The 13339-nt window shown below is 46.5% G+C and overlaps 1 protein-coding gene across 1 annotated transcript in view; it reads left to right on the top strand.

The window, feature by feature from the left end:
• The window catches only part of PSMB7 (proteasome 20S subunit beta 7), a 52173-nt gene that overhangs the window by 38408 nt on the left and 426 nt on the right, over positions 1-13339 (top strand). Inside the window, exon 7 of the mRNA XM_008155277.3 lies at positions 10358-10509. Coding sequence (XP_008153499.1) covers positions 10358-10509 — 152 coding nt within the window. The remainder of the gene's footprint in view (positions 1-10357; positions 10510-13339) is intronic.

Below are 13339 nucleotides of genomic sequence, written 5' to 3'. Positions count from 1 at the left end.
TGTTTTTACCTTCTGATCTAAAACATATGGTAATTTCAAAATGCCCCTATAATTTTCACTGGCAGAGAAGTTTCATTTCTAGCCAAAGAAAAAAGGCTTCACAGTTTTCATGTATCTGTATCAACTCAAGGGGGGAAAAGTCAGCAAATTTTATATATCAGAAGATCTGAATAAATGGAATTGCCAATATTTGAAGGGCTTGGCAATTCTTAAGAGGCATGGGAATAAAGTTGGCTTAGATGAGATATTTCAAAGCCATTACTACTATTATGACAGTTATTTTTTTTTTTTTTGCTTCACAACCTATATCAAGTCTAGGTTTTGCTAACTGAAGTAAAAACAGTTCCAAAAATAGTCAAATGATTACGATAAGAACTAATACACCCTGGATACCCTCTCCTATTATGAAGGTTTTTGTTTTTTTTAAAGTGCTTTCTCAAAGGTTTCTGAGTCATAAAAATTTGGCAAAGGCAGAAGGTCAGTGAGCAAAGAAAACAGAAGTTTCTTGATACCCACGCCACCAGAAGAACATCTTTTTTTTTTTTTTTTAATATATTTTATTGATTTTTTACAGAGAGGAAGAGAGAGGGATAGAGAGTTAGAAACATCGATGAGAGAGAAACATCAATCAGCTGCCTCCTGCACACCCCCCACCGGGGACGTGCCTGCAACCAAGGTACATGCCCTTGACCGGAATCGAACCTGGGACCCCTGAGTCCGCAGGCTGACGCCCTATCCACTGAGCCAAACCGGTTTCGGCTGGAAGAACATCGTTTATATCCCAGTTGGAGTGTCCTTTAAGCCCTTCATAAACTATTGTGAGGTGGTGGGCATTCTGAGATATGAAGGGTGCCATTGTGTTCCATTCCCCGAGTTTAGTGATCTCCAGCTGGGTGCCAGGCTCTGAGACTGGTTATGAGACATGGCCCCTTTCTTAGAGGCATTTACAAGCTAGAGAGTGGACAGGTCCACAAACTATGGAAATTATGGCATGAAAAGTGCAAGAGAACAGTAGATATAAGAGGGTATAGAGGTAATAAGAAGAGTTGGTGGAATCTCCCTGGAGGGTGGGGGGCGGGGGGCGCTGTAAGATGGCCTCAAAGAGCATGTGACTCCTCGCTTGAAATTTTTCTGTCTTGGGTTTGAGGAAGAAGTGGAGCAGGGAGGCTGAAGAGAAGGAGAGACCCATTCTAGACAAGGGCATCAAGTACAGAGGCATGGGGGCTCCTCCTGCTCCAACTTTCTGTCAGTTGTGTAATCCTGGAAGTTTGGACAGCTGAACTTATTGGGAAATAGGAAAACGAAACTCCAGACAGTGTCTGAAGTTGTCTAGGTGGTCATTTCCTGAGTCAGTGTGGCCTTTTAATTAGCATCTGCTCTTCAGTGTGGAATAAGGCCGAGCTTAGCATCCCTGTCCCTGCATGTGAATATTTAGTTTAGAAAGCTGCCACGTTCCATTAGAGATGGTTGTGTTTCGGCAGTGGGTGCAGGAGCTGTACAGACTTTTCAGATGTCCTTTGAGATTTACGTTGCAGTGTAATTGGGAGATGCTGGTAGTTAGTGTGTTGTGCATGGCAGAATGTGAGATTACCTGCTGTAATGAGACCCCAGCAGCATACCCAGGGAAGCAAAGTTTTAACCTTAACAGATAATGTTACTTGTGGGTTTCTGGGAGGTAATTTATACCACGCTCCCCTAACCCTGAAATTCTGTAGGAACAAAAATAAAAACATGGTGTGAGGTTGTGCTAAATAGATATTTTAAAATTCCACCTAGTAGTACAGGTTTTTTAAGTATATGCAGGGAACATTGTATCCATAGGATGCAATCACACTTGTAGTCATTGGCATTCTGTCATAATGTTGGAACATTGTTTTTCTGAAATTGGGACTTTGGTGATGTCAGAATATTAAAAAGGTTTAAGGACTCATTATCTTTGATTCAGATACATGGGTTTCTTCTAACTCAGATCAGTTGAATCGGGGTGGTAGAGGAATAAAAAGGGTGTGGTGGAAAGTGGGCATGGGCTTTGAAGAGGTCTGGGTCTGAAGATTGATTTTTGCTCTTGTGTAGCCGTGTAGCCCTAGTTTATAAAATATAAAACTCAGTGGTAAACGGGCTCAGGTTAGTACTTGAAGGGGTTGTTTGGCGAACCGTGTTATAAATTGCAGTCTGGCTTAACAAGTTTGCTCTCTTATCCTCTGGCCTCTCTGGACTCTGCACTCTTCATGGGCCAGGTCTGTGTCTGCTCAGACTTTCTCCCCAGTGTTTAGCACAGTGTCTGTGGAGAGCATCAGTGTCACCAGTGAATGCTCGTGGAACTAAACTGACCTGTACACTTCTTTCAGGGGTTTTATATCGTTTGAAATTGGCTTCATATGTGGCCATCTTTAAACTTCCTAGACCGAGTGCTCTGTACTTCCTTGGGTCTCCTTCCTGCCCCTCTTAATCCTCATGAGGCTGCAGAAGCGGATCATGCAATCCAGTGTGTTCCAATCATAGCCTCCCCACATCCCTGCGCTCCACAGTGGTTTCCAGCCTCCAGCCCTTGGAGTGGATGGGCTCAGTGTGAATGTGGCTCTTCTTTTTTATCTTTATTGTGTAACCAAGGAACAAATTCACTTCATTTCCCCCCTCTGTTTCTAGGTGATAACCTTTTCAGCATCTCCAGGAATATATTGGCAGAGTTATCCCACTGACCGCATTGTTTTATGGAAGGAGAGAGAAATATTAAGTTCTTATTACTACCTGGGGCAGCTTGGTTTTCATTTGGAGGATTGTTGAACATGTTTCTCACTTTCTTTAAACCCAGTCTTGTTTTTTCTCTCTGATTACATTTGATTCAGTGCACCCTTGCAAATATATATTTATGTACACATACGCTGTGAGCGCTGATTTCTTCTCCTTGTGGAAAGCAGTATGTTCCTATCTCTCTTGGTCCTTTTCCCTCTGGAAGCTTAGGTGTTTTTCCTTCTAGTCACTGTCTCAGAATCCAGCAACACCTCTTGTCCACCGCTGATTTTCCTGGTGGGATAGGAAGACATAAGCTTTGGTGATGCCAGGCACTAAGTTGGCATGGATCCCCCCCCCCCCCCCCCCCCTCACTTATCATAGCCGTGTGCCTTTTGGTGCACCAGCCAACTCTAGAGCCTCAGTTTCCTCTGCTGTACAGGTGGTGATTATGAGGATGAAATAAGGAGCATAGTGTTTGGCTCAACCCAGGGATGTGGTGGGTGCCCATGTTAGTTTCTCACATCCTTGCCTCTTTCCTTCCACCCTAGAACTTGCTAACAATTCTGTTTGTAAAACCTGTGTTAGGGGGCATTCCTGTTCCTTTATTCCTTCCAATAGCCCTTGGACAGAAGCATTATCCCCATTTTCCCAATGGGCAGTCTGTGGCTCAGAGAGCTGAGTGCTGTGCTCATTAGTGACCCAGCTCCCCTGGCATTTCTCATTCTGTGTGCTCTGTGACAGCCTTTTGTGGCCCACTGTGCCATGCGGCCCGGGCACCTCCTCTCCTAGCCCTAGAGTTGCAATCTGGGACAGGCCAAGTTGGCCGTGACTTGGTTGGCAGTTCCTTGTGCATGAGCACCCCTCCCCATCCCCACTGAAAACTCCTTAGATCACCCTGCACTCACCGCAGATTTTCCCTCCTTATTTGCACCACCCAGATCATGGGCGCCATAAAAAGCTACTGAGGAAAGAAATGACAGCACCATCTAGACCTTAAAGACACAGTCACTAATTCACTCCTCCCTTTGGGCATACCCAGCAGCCGGTGCAACTCCATTACACCGGACAGTTCCTAGGTATTCACACAAGTAGACTGTTTACCCAAACAGCTCAAGCCAAAAACAGAACTCAGACACCTTTGTTTTTGTTGCCCAGCCCTGTCTAAAAAAATTAAATTAACTTTTCCCACTGTAAGATACGTGGCTACACATGGGACACATCAGGTCTGCTGCACGATACAGGGAGCATACTGCTTGGAGAGGGGCACTGTTTTAAACACTTTTTGAGCTCTTTAAATTTTATCCAACCGTCAGCCACGAATGACTCCTTTAGGCCACATCACTGGCATAGTCAGAACCCCAGCATGTCTTCAGGCCACCACCAATCACTGGGTTTAAACCTCTCCCCTGGAGTGTCTGTCTGAATGCTCTGGTTCCCTGGTCCCTAGTGGGGACTGATGCAGTTTTGAAATTACCCTATTTTTGGTAATTAATTTGTCTCATAATTAATTTCATTTTTTAGTTTGGTAAAGCTATGAATACATTTGAAGTTGATGTTTTATTTGTTTATATGTTGACGTCCACACCTAGCACTGTGCTAGCTGCCTGGGACAGAGATGGAGATGACGTGGTTTTAATCCCCTTTTTAGAGACCCAACTCTGGTCACAGTCAGACTTTTATCTGCTCTGCTGCCGATCATCAGAGCAGTAGCAGATCAGAGTGATAAAAGATAATACAGATTTCCCCAGATGAATTTGGACTGCTTTAATTCTATGTGAGTAAAGTCCTTAGTTTTTAGTAAAGGAGCAAACTGTTATGAAATAAATATCCTTAGATGTAAATAGCAAGTAGGAAAATGGATGAAAGTTGTGTGAGAGGTCAGTTATGATGCCACCCACATCCTAAGTCGCCTCAAGCAAAGGCAGGAGGGCCACTGTCCCGACTGGCAGGGTGGTGGGGTGGAGGGCAAAGGGACCCTCTGCAGTGCCCTGAGAAACAGCCAGGAGAGCTCTCTTCCTCGTGAAAAAGGCGGAATGTTTCCTTCTTCTCAACCCCCTTAACGTCAGCACGTCAGCTACGGAAATGAAAGATATTTTCCCAGCATATAACCAATTTTATTTTTTTAAGAATTAAAAATATTTCAGTTACAAATTGATTATTTCAAGTGACTTACCATATATTTGTATTTTCACGTTCCAAAGCTGTATCTAAAATAGTACATTAGTTTTTCAGTCAAATGCATATTTCATATTTTGTAAGTAAGGCACTGTTCAGAATGCATAACTGAACAGTTGGATGTAGAAGGTTTATTTAAAGAGTATTAATTTGATGCTGAGCTGTCCAGGGTGCCCATTGGCTAGGGCACCTACACTGTACTCTGGTGACACTCCCAATCTAAAAATCACTTAGGTGAGAAGAGAAATTCGATTGTAGCAGTAGACGAGAATAGTGTGGAAAAGTTTCTTTGCGGTGCTATTTTGGACCTGCACCATAGCGGAGGCCAAGGTAATCTATCAGTTTGTGAGTGTCTACAAAATGCAACTCTCCAGATAACAGGTTTAAAGTAAAGATTTAATACAGTCTCCATCTCCTATGATGTTGCAGTGACAGTTTAAAACTCATTCTCTAAATCTCAGCAGACTTTATAGCTAGCAGTGGGCCAATATAAAGTTTAATAGCATTACAACACATAAATCATCTTTTAAAGATGCTGCTAGTAGCTCCAATATTAAATGCAGACAATCGCCTGTGTTATAAATAATTTATCAAACACCATTTCAGATTAGCCTTCCATGCTGAGTTATTTATTTTAGCCTTTTCTGTACGATTCCTAAGGCACTTTTTGAAAGATCCATTACTGGTCAGTTTAATGAACTTGGGGGTCTGTTTTGTCCCCTCAAGCACTCGGGTACAGCTGTGGTGACCATTACATGGCCGACGTGGACCTCTTTGTGCCTTTTACAAGTGCTGCCCATTTGTCATGTAGCGGTAAATGGAGCTGCACATTGGAGTCCGGGGACACATTGTGCGATGCAGTGATGGAGACAAACAGATAGCTCTATAAAGTGCTGCTTGTCACAGCTGACTTGTAGTACAGTACATCACTCTTATTGTAATCTCATTTAAGAAGCAGGGGTGGCCCGCGGGACTGATATTCCCAGTTAGTTTGGTCTTTGTAGCCATAAAGCAGGAAGTGCTCCTTTTATATTCTCTGAACTTGAGGGAGTGTGCTTTTTGCTTGGATTAATTATTACAGGAACTTCTCCATGGCACTGGGTGAAGATTTGTCAGCACGTTTGTTTGGGCCTCCTCCTGGCCTGGGCTTTAGTGCGGCTGTCATTGCTTAGAGATAAACTGTATCTCTAGGAGCCCTCTGGCTTGCTTGATTAAATAAGTTACCATTTATTAAGCAACAGCTACATGCCAGACACCAGAGTAGGTGCTTGTCATACTTTATTTCTGATTCTTGCAGCAGTTTGTGAGGACTCCTAATTTATCATCAGTGTATCACAGAGGAGGAGGGTGAAGCCAGAGAGGTGAAGTGACTTGCTCAAGGTTGCACAGCAGTTAAGTAGGAAACGGGGGATTCAAATCTAGCCGGTCCACCTCCACATCTGCCCGATTACCTTGACCCTGGGTCCCCCAACTAACTTTCAACCACCAGGATCATAGTGATCTTTTGCTTGAATGTCTCAAAATAAAAAGAAGCTATATCATTAGCCTGGGAGATTTTTCTGGTACCCAGGGTGAGTCCTCCTGGTCCATCTACATACTAATCCAAGTTCCTCTGTGACTAGCAACATAAATCTGTGAGCAGCTGGCCGGGGCGGATGCCGACCTGGCAGTGGGAGAGCATCCCACCTGGGCCTGACAGCTGGGGTCACGGGCTCTGCAGGGCCCTTGTCAGAGCGCTCTGTCACAGCTGTCCCCAGTCAGACGATGCGCAGGACTCAGGTCACTCTGCATCTTCCAAAAAAGGGAGGCGCGTTTCCCTATGAAGAACGAATCCCAGAGGAGGAAACAATGCTGCTTGCCTGTATTGTGGGCCAGAGACAGATACAAATGTGGTGTTTTCCCTACCTCTTGCTTTTAGTTTGTGATTTTTTTTGATAGTTTTCCTAAATAGTTGGTAACACGTGTTAAAGACAAGAGTTGTTTAATTGTGAAATTCTACTATAAAGAAAACACAGTATGAATATGCCCAGTAGCACATTTGCATATGTGTCTAGAATTCTGGGAATGGAAATCCTGTGGTGAAAGACAGTATTGGACGTGTGAAGCAGTTCCTGGGACATCGTGGGTGCCTGTAAATATTTGTTGAGGACATTAACTATGTAAGTAATGGGTGGACAGCAGAGCCTTGGTGTTTTGAGAGGGCTTTGATGGGGGTGGGGCGATGTGAAATAACACTTTGGATCTTAATATTGATCTTTGTCATATTACATTGTAGACATGTTTGTTTAGGTGGTAGTCTGTGGGCAGTTTGTGAAACTGCTCACCACCCCCTTGGAAATGACCCTCAGAGGAGCTGTTAGTTGGCTCAAAGAGAAATTGGCAACCACCATCCTTCTTTTAAACTTGCCCGGGTTCTGAAGATCCCTCATGATGGGGGAACAACATAACCCTAATCAGGGAACTGCTGTCCACTGTCCCCGACTTGCCAAGGAGCCCCCAGCCCAGAACTGAGACAGGTTACTGTGAGTGGTGTGGTGCCGCGGCATGTCAGCCCTGGAGCCTGAAGACCTCTTTTATTATTTCCTAGCAGTGTGGCCTTGGGTGAGGATTGTGTCTCTCTCCCTCCCCCCCACTCCCCTCTCTGCCATAGTTTGTGACACCACCAACCTCAGAAGATGGGTGGGAGCAGGGATAAAAACCATGATTGTCAAAGTGCCTAACTCGGTACTTGGCACATTATAGTAGTGCTCAATAAAATGTAAGGTTCATACCATTTTTGAGTCCGGTGTATATGAGGAGGGTAGGACTGGGGAAAAAAGTAAGGGACTTGTGAGATTCTTTTTTCCTTAAGGAATTATCTTCCATAGAATTGGTGAGGAGGAAAGGAATTTAAAAGGTGTTATCCCAATTTTTAAAAGCCTTTATTTTACACTTAAATAACAGCACACACATGATAATTTTATAAATAAAGCTATACATAATTTATCTTAAATGTGCACATTTTTAAGTTTTGTACGTGTATCTACTGACAGAATATTTGTAAAATAGAGGAAGGCTCACCTACAACTCAGCACTGTCAGCATTCTGGCATCTGTGTGCCGGTCTAATTGATTGACATTAGATATGCATGCCTAATATCATGTGTATATTTCAGTTTCCTTTAAGTCTCCCCATCCTCATCCCCAAATATAAAATAATTTTAAACTGCAGGCCTAATTGATGCCAGCAGGATTTGTGACATCCACTAGGTACTGTTGGCTGGCTCAAGGCGCCAGCAGCAAAAGCAGCGATGACAAAGCAAAGGAAATAATGCAGCAGAGAAGAGAAGGAAAGTAGAGATGGTAGGTCAGGAACAGGGGAATAAACAGGATGCCCCCAACACACGCAGGCATGCATGTTCAGGGTTGTTTAATAAGAAAAACAAGTTGGAATGAGGTTGCATTTGTTATGTTAGTGGTTGGCTTTTGCTGTGTGTATGGTAGCATCAGCAGCAGCCATCTCCTTCTCTAAGATGCTTCTTTATTACCACCTTCACTAGTTTCTGGTAAGGCTTAGGCCTCATAGACTGTTGGGAGTCCCGGGAGAGAATTCCTGATGACAGGATCTTGTTATGGGGCTGTATATGTGCAAGACAATAACCGACTTTGGTGCCCCACATAGGTGCCAATCAGAAAGTGAATAAAACTGGGGAATGAAGATCAGAATGATACTCTAGCCTTTGCTGCTGGGTTGCTGAGGATCCCACTTCCTGCAGAGCCATCTCCATCCTTCTCTGAGTCTGTGGAGGGTGCTGTTGACACTGGAATCCCACTGCCTGGCTTAGGGCAGGCAGAGGAGCAGGAGTCCTGAGTGGTCTTTCAGATCTCACAGCTTGAAGTCAGAGAGTTTGCCCATTGATGTGATGGTCTCAGGCTAGAATTTGGGATGGGGAGCCTTATTTCTCAAAGGATGTTACTGGATGTGCTCTGTAGTTCAGTTTGCATGTTTATGGACTCTCATGTCCCGGTGGGTAGGGAAGGGGCTGCAGCACAAGGTAGAGTCCCTTCTTTGGGAGATTGATTCACTTTTGTCATTGTTGCATAGAGAGCTCGAACTTGGTGCTCCCCAGGTCCCACCTTGCTTTCTCCTGCCCGCCTTCTGTTTCACTGCCCTGTTTTTTGAGTGCGTGGTGTGCGGCCTTGCCTTCAGGCCTCTCTGAAGCTTTGCTGACCCAGCCAGTGTTCCCACCGCTCCTTCTGCTATCTGCTAGCCATACATTGTAGTTCCTTGGGTCTGATGTCCCCGCTGGACTCCAAGTCCCTACAGGGCAGAGACCTTTGGGTCTTCATCCATCTCTGCAGTCCTAGCTCCCATCATAGGACCCGGCATATTGTAGGTCTTCTTGGATAGGAAGTGAATTAAGCTATTTTTTTTTTACCAGTAACTGGTGGCGACTTAGACTTGCTTCTTAAAGGAGAAGTAGAAGAAAGTAATTCAAAGAAATGAATCACTTCAATGAACATGTAGGCTCGTTAGTTGGGAAGGTGATAGATTCTCTTGGGCAAGAGGTCCCACACTTGACTCTGCCAGCCTTTTCCCACAACTCTCTCGTTTGGTGTTACTTCTCCCTATGATGTTGACTTTCTTCATTGTATTATCAGGAAGCACGTTCCAACCATTGTTGGATATTTTCAATCAGGGGTTAGCAAACTACAGCCCATGGGCCAAATCCATTCCGCCACCTGTTTTTGTTAATACAGTTTTCTTGGCACATAGCTACACATACTTGTTTACATATTGTCTATGGCTGCTTTGTGCTATCATGGCTGAGTTATGACATACAGGCAGTCCTCGGGTTACGTTGGACTCAACGTACGTCGTTTCATGGTTATGTCGCCATCTCCCATTTATTTATATAAAAAAAAGTTCCGTCATTTTGATGCATGTACATATGTGCTTTATGTTTTTTATTATTTACCAAAAGTAAAGGTCAGGAATTGTTATATTTTAATTTATTTTTTTTTACTGTTTCACTTCATTACTGCTGTGTATGTGCTCCATGTGAGTGACATAGGTGCTTATGTAGGTGGGTTCCGACTTACGGCGAAAATCGTGTTATGTCACGATGTAGGAACGGTTCTCCGACGTAACCCGAGGACCTACTGTATACTGAATATTCACAAAGCCTGGCCCCCTTTACAAGAAGAATTTACTGAGCTCTGATAAGTTGTTCTCCGTCTGCCCATCACCTCAGTTATGTGGTGTTTGGCCTGAAGCAGTGTGTGGAAGAGGGGTGCACGCATAAAAGGTTTGAAAGGCCTGGGTCCCGCACTTACCAGATGAACCTGTGGCAAATCGTTGAGGTGCTTTGAGGCCTTTTCTTCATCTCCAAATGGGCATTGAAAACAGTGCCTCCCTCCAGGGGAGTGTGCGCACGGCTGGACATCGTTGTTGCCATTCTCTTTCGCAGGAGGAGGAAGCCAAGAAGCTGGTGAGCGAGGCCATTGCAGCTGGCATCTTCAATGACTTGGGGTCTGGAAGTAACATTGACCTCTGTGTCATCAGCAAGAGCAAGCTGGACTTTCTCCGCCCGTACTCAGTCCCCAACAAGAAGGGGACCAGGTGAGTGAAGGGAGTGCAGTTCTTCCCGTGTCCCATGGCTTCCGTGGCACCCTTGGCCTCTCCGTGGCATCTGGACAGAGCCTTCTTTTAATATTTTTACAGAGGAAGGGAGAGGGAGAGAGAGAGAAACATCAATAATGAGAGAGAAACATCAGTTGGCTGCCTCCTGCATAGCCCTCACTGGGGATCGAGCCCGCAACCTGGGCATGTGCCCTGACCGGCAATTGAACCAGGACCTCCTGGTTCATAGGTTGACACTCAACCACTGAGCAACGCCGGCCGGGTACAGAGCTTTCTTGCTTCTTACCCACGTTAAGTAGATCCAGTGTCCCCAAACCAGCCTCACACAACAGACCTTTGAGTCATTTGATTTATGATTCTGGGCTGCTGTCAGGCATAGAAAAGTGATTTATTTGTAAAATGTTGATGGGAGAGGTGGAGTGAGACCCACAACAGAGTCCTGGGTGGAGGGTTAGGGGAACAGCGTTGAATTACCTGCTGTTCTTTCTGTGTGAAATTCTGTGAGAAGTTGCATTTTTCCAGGGGAACCGGTCCATAGCTCTTCTCAGAGTGGTGTGCGTCCTGTGAGGGTATAACCACTGGGTAAGAGGCTGAAGCCCAGCCTTGGGAGCTAACAGGTGTTTCCGACCCTTGAGGGAGCTGTGCCAGTTAGCCTGTGGCTTGTGCTCAGCCCACTGGGTCCCATTGGTGCGGCCCAGGCCCAGAGCGGGGACAGGCTGATTTGCTGAACAGAAACGCACCGTTTCCAGCCCTGGTGGCGGGTGTGTGCAGAGGAACCACTCATTTGCACTCCCGCATTGTTGTCCAGCTGTGTCTCCTGACCTCTTCTTGGAGCCTGAACAACTCAAGGTGTGTGTGGCTCCCTGAGCGCTGCTTCCAGCTGCATTCTTCTGAGGATAGCCAGCACATCGCCTTCTGGAACCCTTGCTTTAACTTTGACAACATACGTTCAAAACCCAGATCAGGGCTAATTCACAAGGAAAGAAGAGGACATTGAGAACCAGCAGGCACTCACTGCAGTGTGTGCTCAGCATTGCAGAAACTCAGTGTGCTCTTGATGGGGTTCAGCAGCAGAGAGCTGTGGTTTGGGGTTGGGGAAATGCCATTACCTGGCGTGGTGACTTTGAAGTGATGGAGCTAGTGTAGGTGCTCTCTACTGACCCCACACAGTTCGTGGGAACTTGAGCGGAAGAGAAGCAACCTTTCAGGCCTGAGCTGTGTTGGAAGCAGGCTTGGCTGAGCTCTCTGAAGTGGGAGCAAGTGCCCCTGCATGACCCACTTCCCTGCTGTTTGCAAGTTGCTGCACGACCTGAGCAAGTCCATGGTTATCCGTCCAGACTGAATAGTGTGCTGGTGAGGATTCTGGAAGGCTCGTTTGAGCCATTGAAAAGGAGTGCTTGTGGCGGGCAGGAACCTGTGCTCAGTGCAAGAGTCCTTGTCCAGAGGGAAGTGCGGCAGCGGCACATCTTACTCTATTGGGACGCAGGTCACGTTATAAAGGGTTCTGTAAACTCGCGAGTACAAACAAAAGGGCCCCTTGGCTAGTTGTGAACATCCAGTGAGTGGTGTGAAAGGGGCGGTGGCAGGTGTCAGAAACCTGCCTCTGGGTGGCGCTGCTCCCTCCTCGGTGCCCAGGCACTGCAGCAGGTGCTAGGTGGCAGCAGTGCCTACTGAGGCACCTTACTGTTATCTTTTCTGCCAGTGGCTGAGTGATGGGGGTACTGCCTGGCTTAGGGAACCTCTCCCAGAGTGGACAGCCAGGGCAGGGCAGAGCCTTAGGCCGGGGCAGGCATCCTGTACCCGATCCCTGTGGGCCTGGCCCTGCACATGCCCGTCAGCTCCTCTGCTCTCAGCCCTGGGCAGCCCATTCTGCAGTCCACTGTTGCTTACGGTAGAAGCCCTCCCTGCGCACTTCTCGTAACCCAGGATGGTGAGGAGGCTCTTGTGTGTCCAAGCCTCCAGACGCTGCAGCTCAGATGCGTTGGGTACACAGGAGCCGGGTGGGGCTCTGACTCCAGATGACAAGCTGCCAAGGGTCCATTCTGGGGGAAGGAGCCACTTCTCCACCCCACAGGGGCGGGTGGGGACCGTGTTAAAAGGTGCAGGCGCAAAGGAGCGTGGAGGGCCGGTGAGGTGCAGCAGAAATAAAGGCCCGCCATTCTTTGCTGTGCAAGTTCTTGAATTTATACAGAGCTCTGTCACATCGCCCTCTTTTTTGCTTCCTGCTTTGTGAGCACAAGTGTCCATTTGAGAGGATGGGTTTTCGAGGAGTACGTGGTCATGGCACAGCCACCAGCGCTCTGTAGTTCCTGCCAGGTTGACAGAAATAATGTCCCAGCCGGGGCAGACCAGAGCAGCAGTTGGATTTGTGCTGCTGTGTGACTGTAGTGTAATTCCTGGCCCCAACATGAGGACCAGCAGCTCAGATATGTGTCTTACAGACTGCCTTGTCAAAGAAGCCTGTCAGATTCACTCCAAGAAAGTGCTGGGTGTGTCCCATGGTGACCCACCGTGTCTCGGCAGGGGACACTTTTTCTTGCGTCTTGAGAGTGTGGTCTAAAGTGAAAGCCCAGAGTCTGGCTGTGGGTCATTTTTATATTGTTGATGCTGCCAATATTTCTGAGTGTTTAAGGATACAGGTCAGCCTTGTTGCCACACCGGAGAAGGGTGGTGGCAGCTTGAAGGCAAATGACCAAATGCTCTCCAGCATTGTCTGGGGCTGGTGAGGTGGGGGAGGACATGTGAGTGCCCACTAAGTGCCTGGTGCTCTGATCTTTGAGTCAAGTGCATCCTATCTACTAGGTGTTCC

Source organism: Eptesicus fuscus, chromosome 15, assembly GCF_027574615.1.
Source record: "Eptesicus fuscus isolate TK198812 chromosome 15, DD_ASM_mEF_20220401, whole genome shotgun sequence".
Classification (NCBI taxonomy): domain Eukaryota; kingdom Metazoa; phylum Chordata; class Mammalia; order Chiroptera; family Vespertilionidae; genus Eptesicus; species Eptesicus fuscus.
The sequence above is the reverse complement of the archived record's forward strand: the minus strand, read 5'-3'. Positions and strand labels throughout refer to the sequence as shown.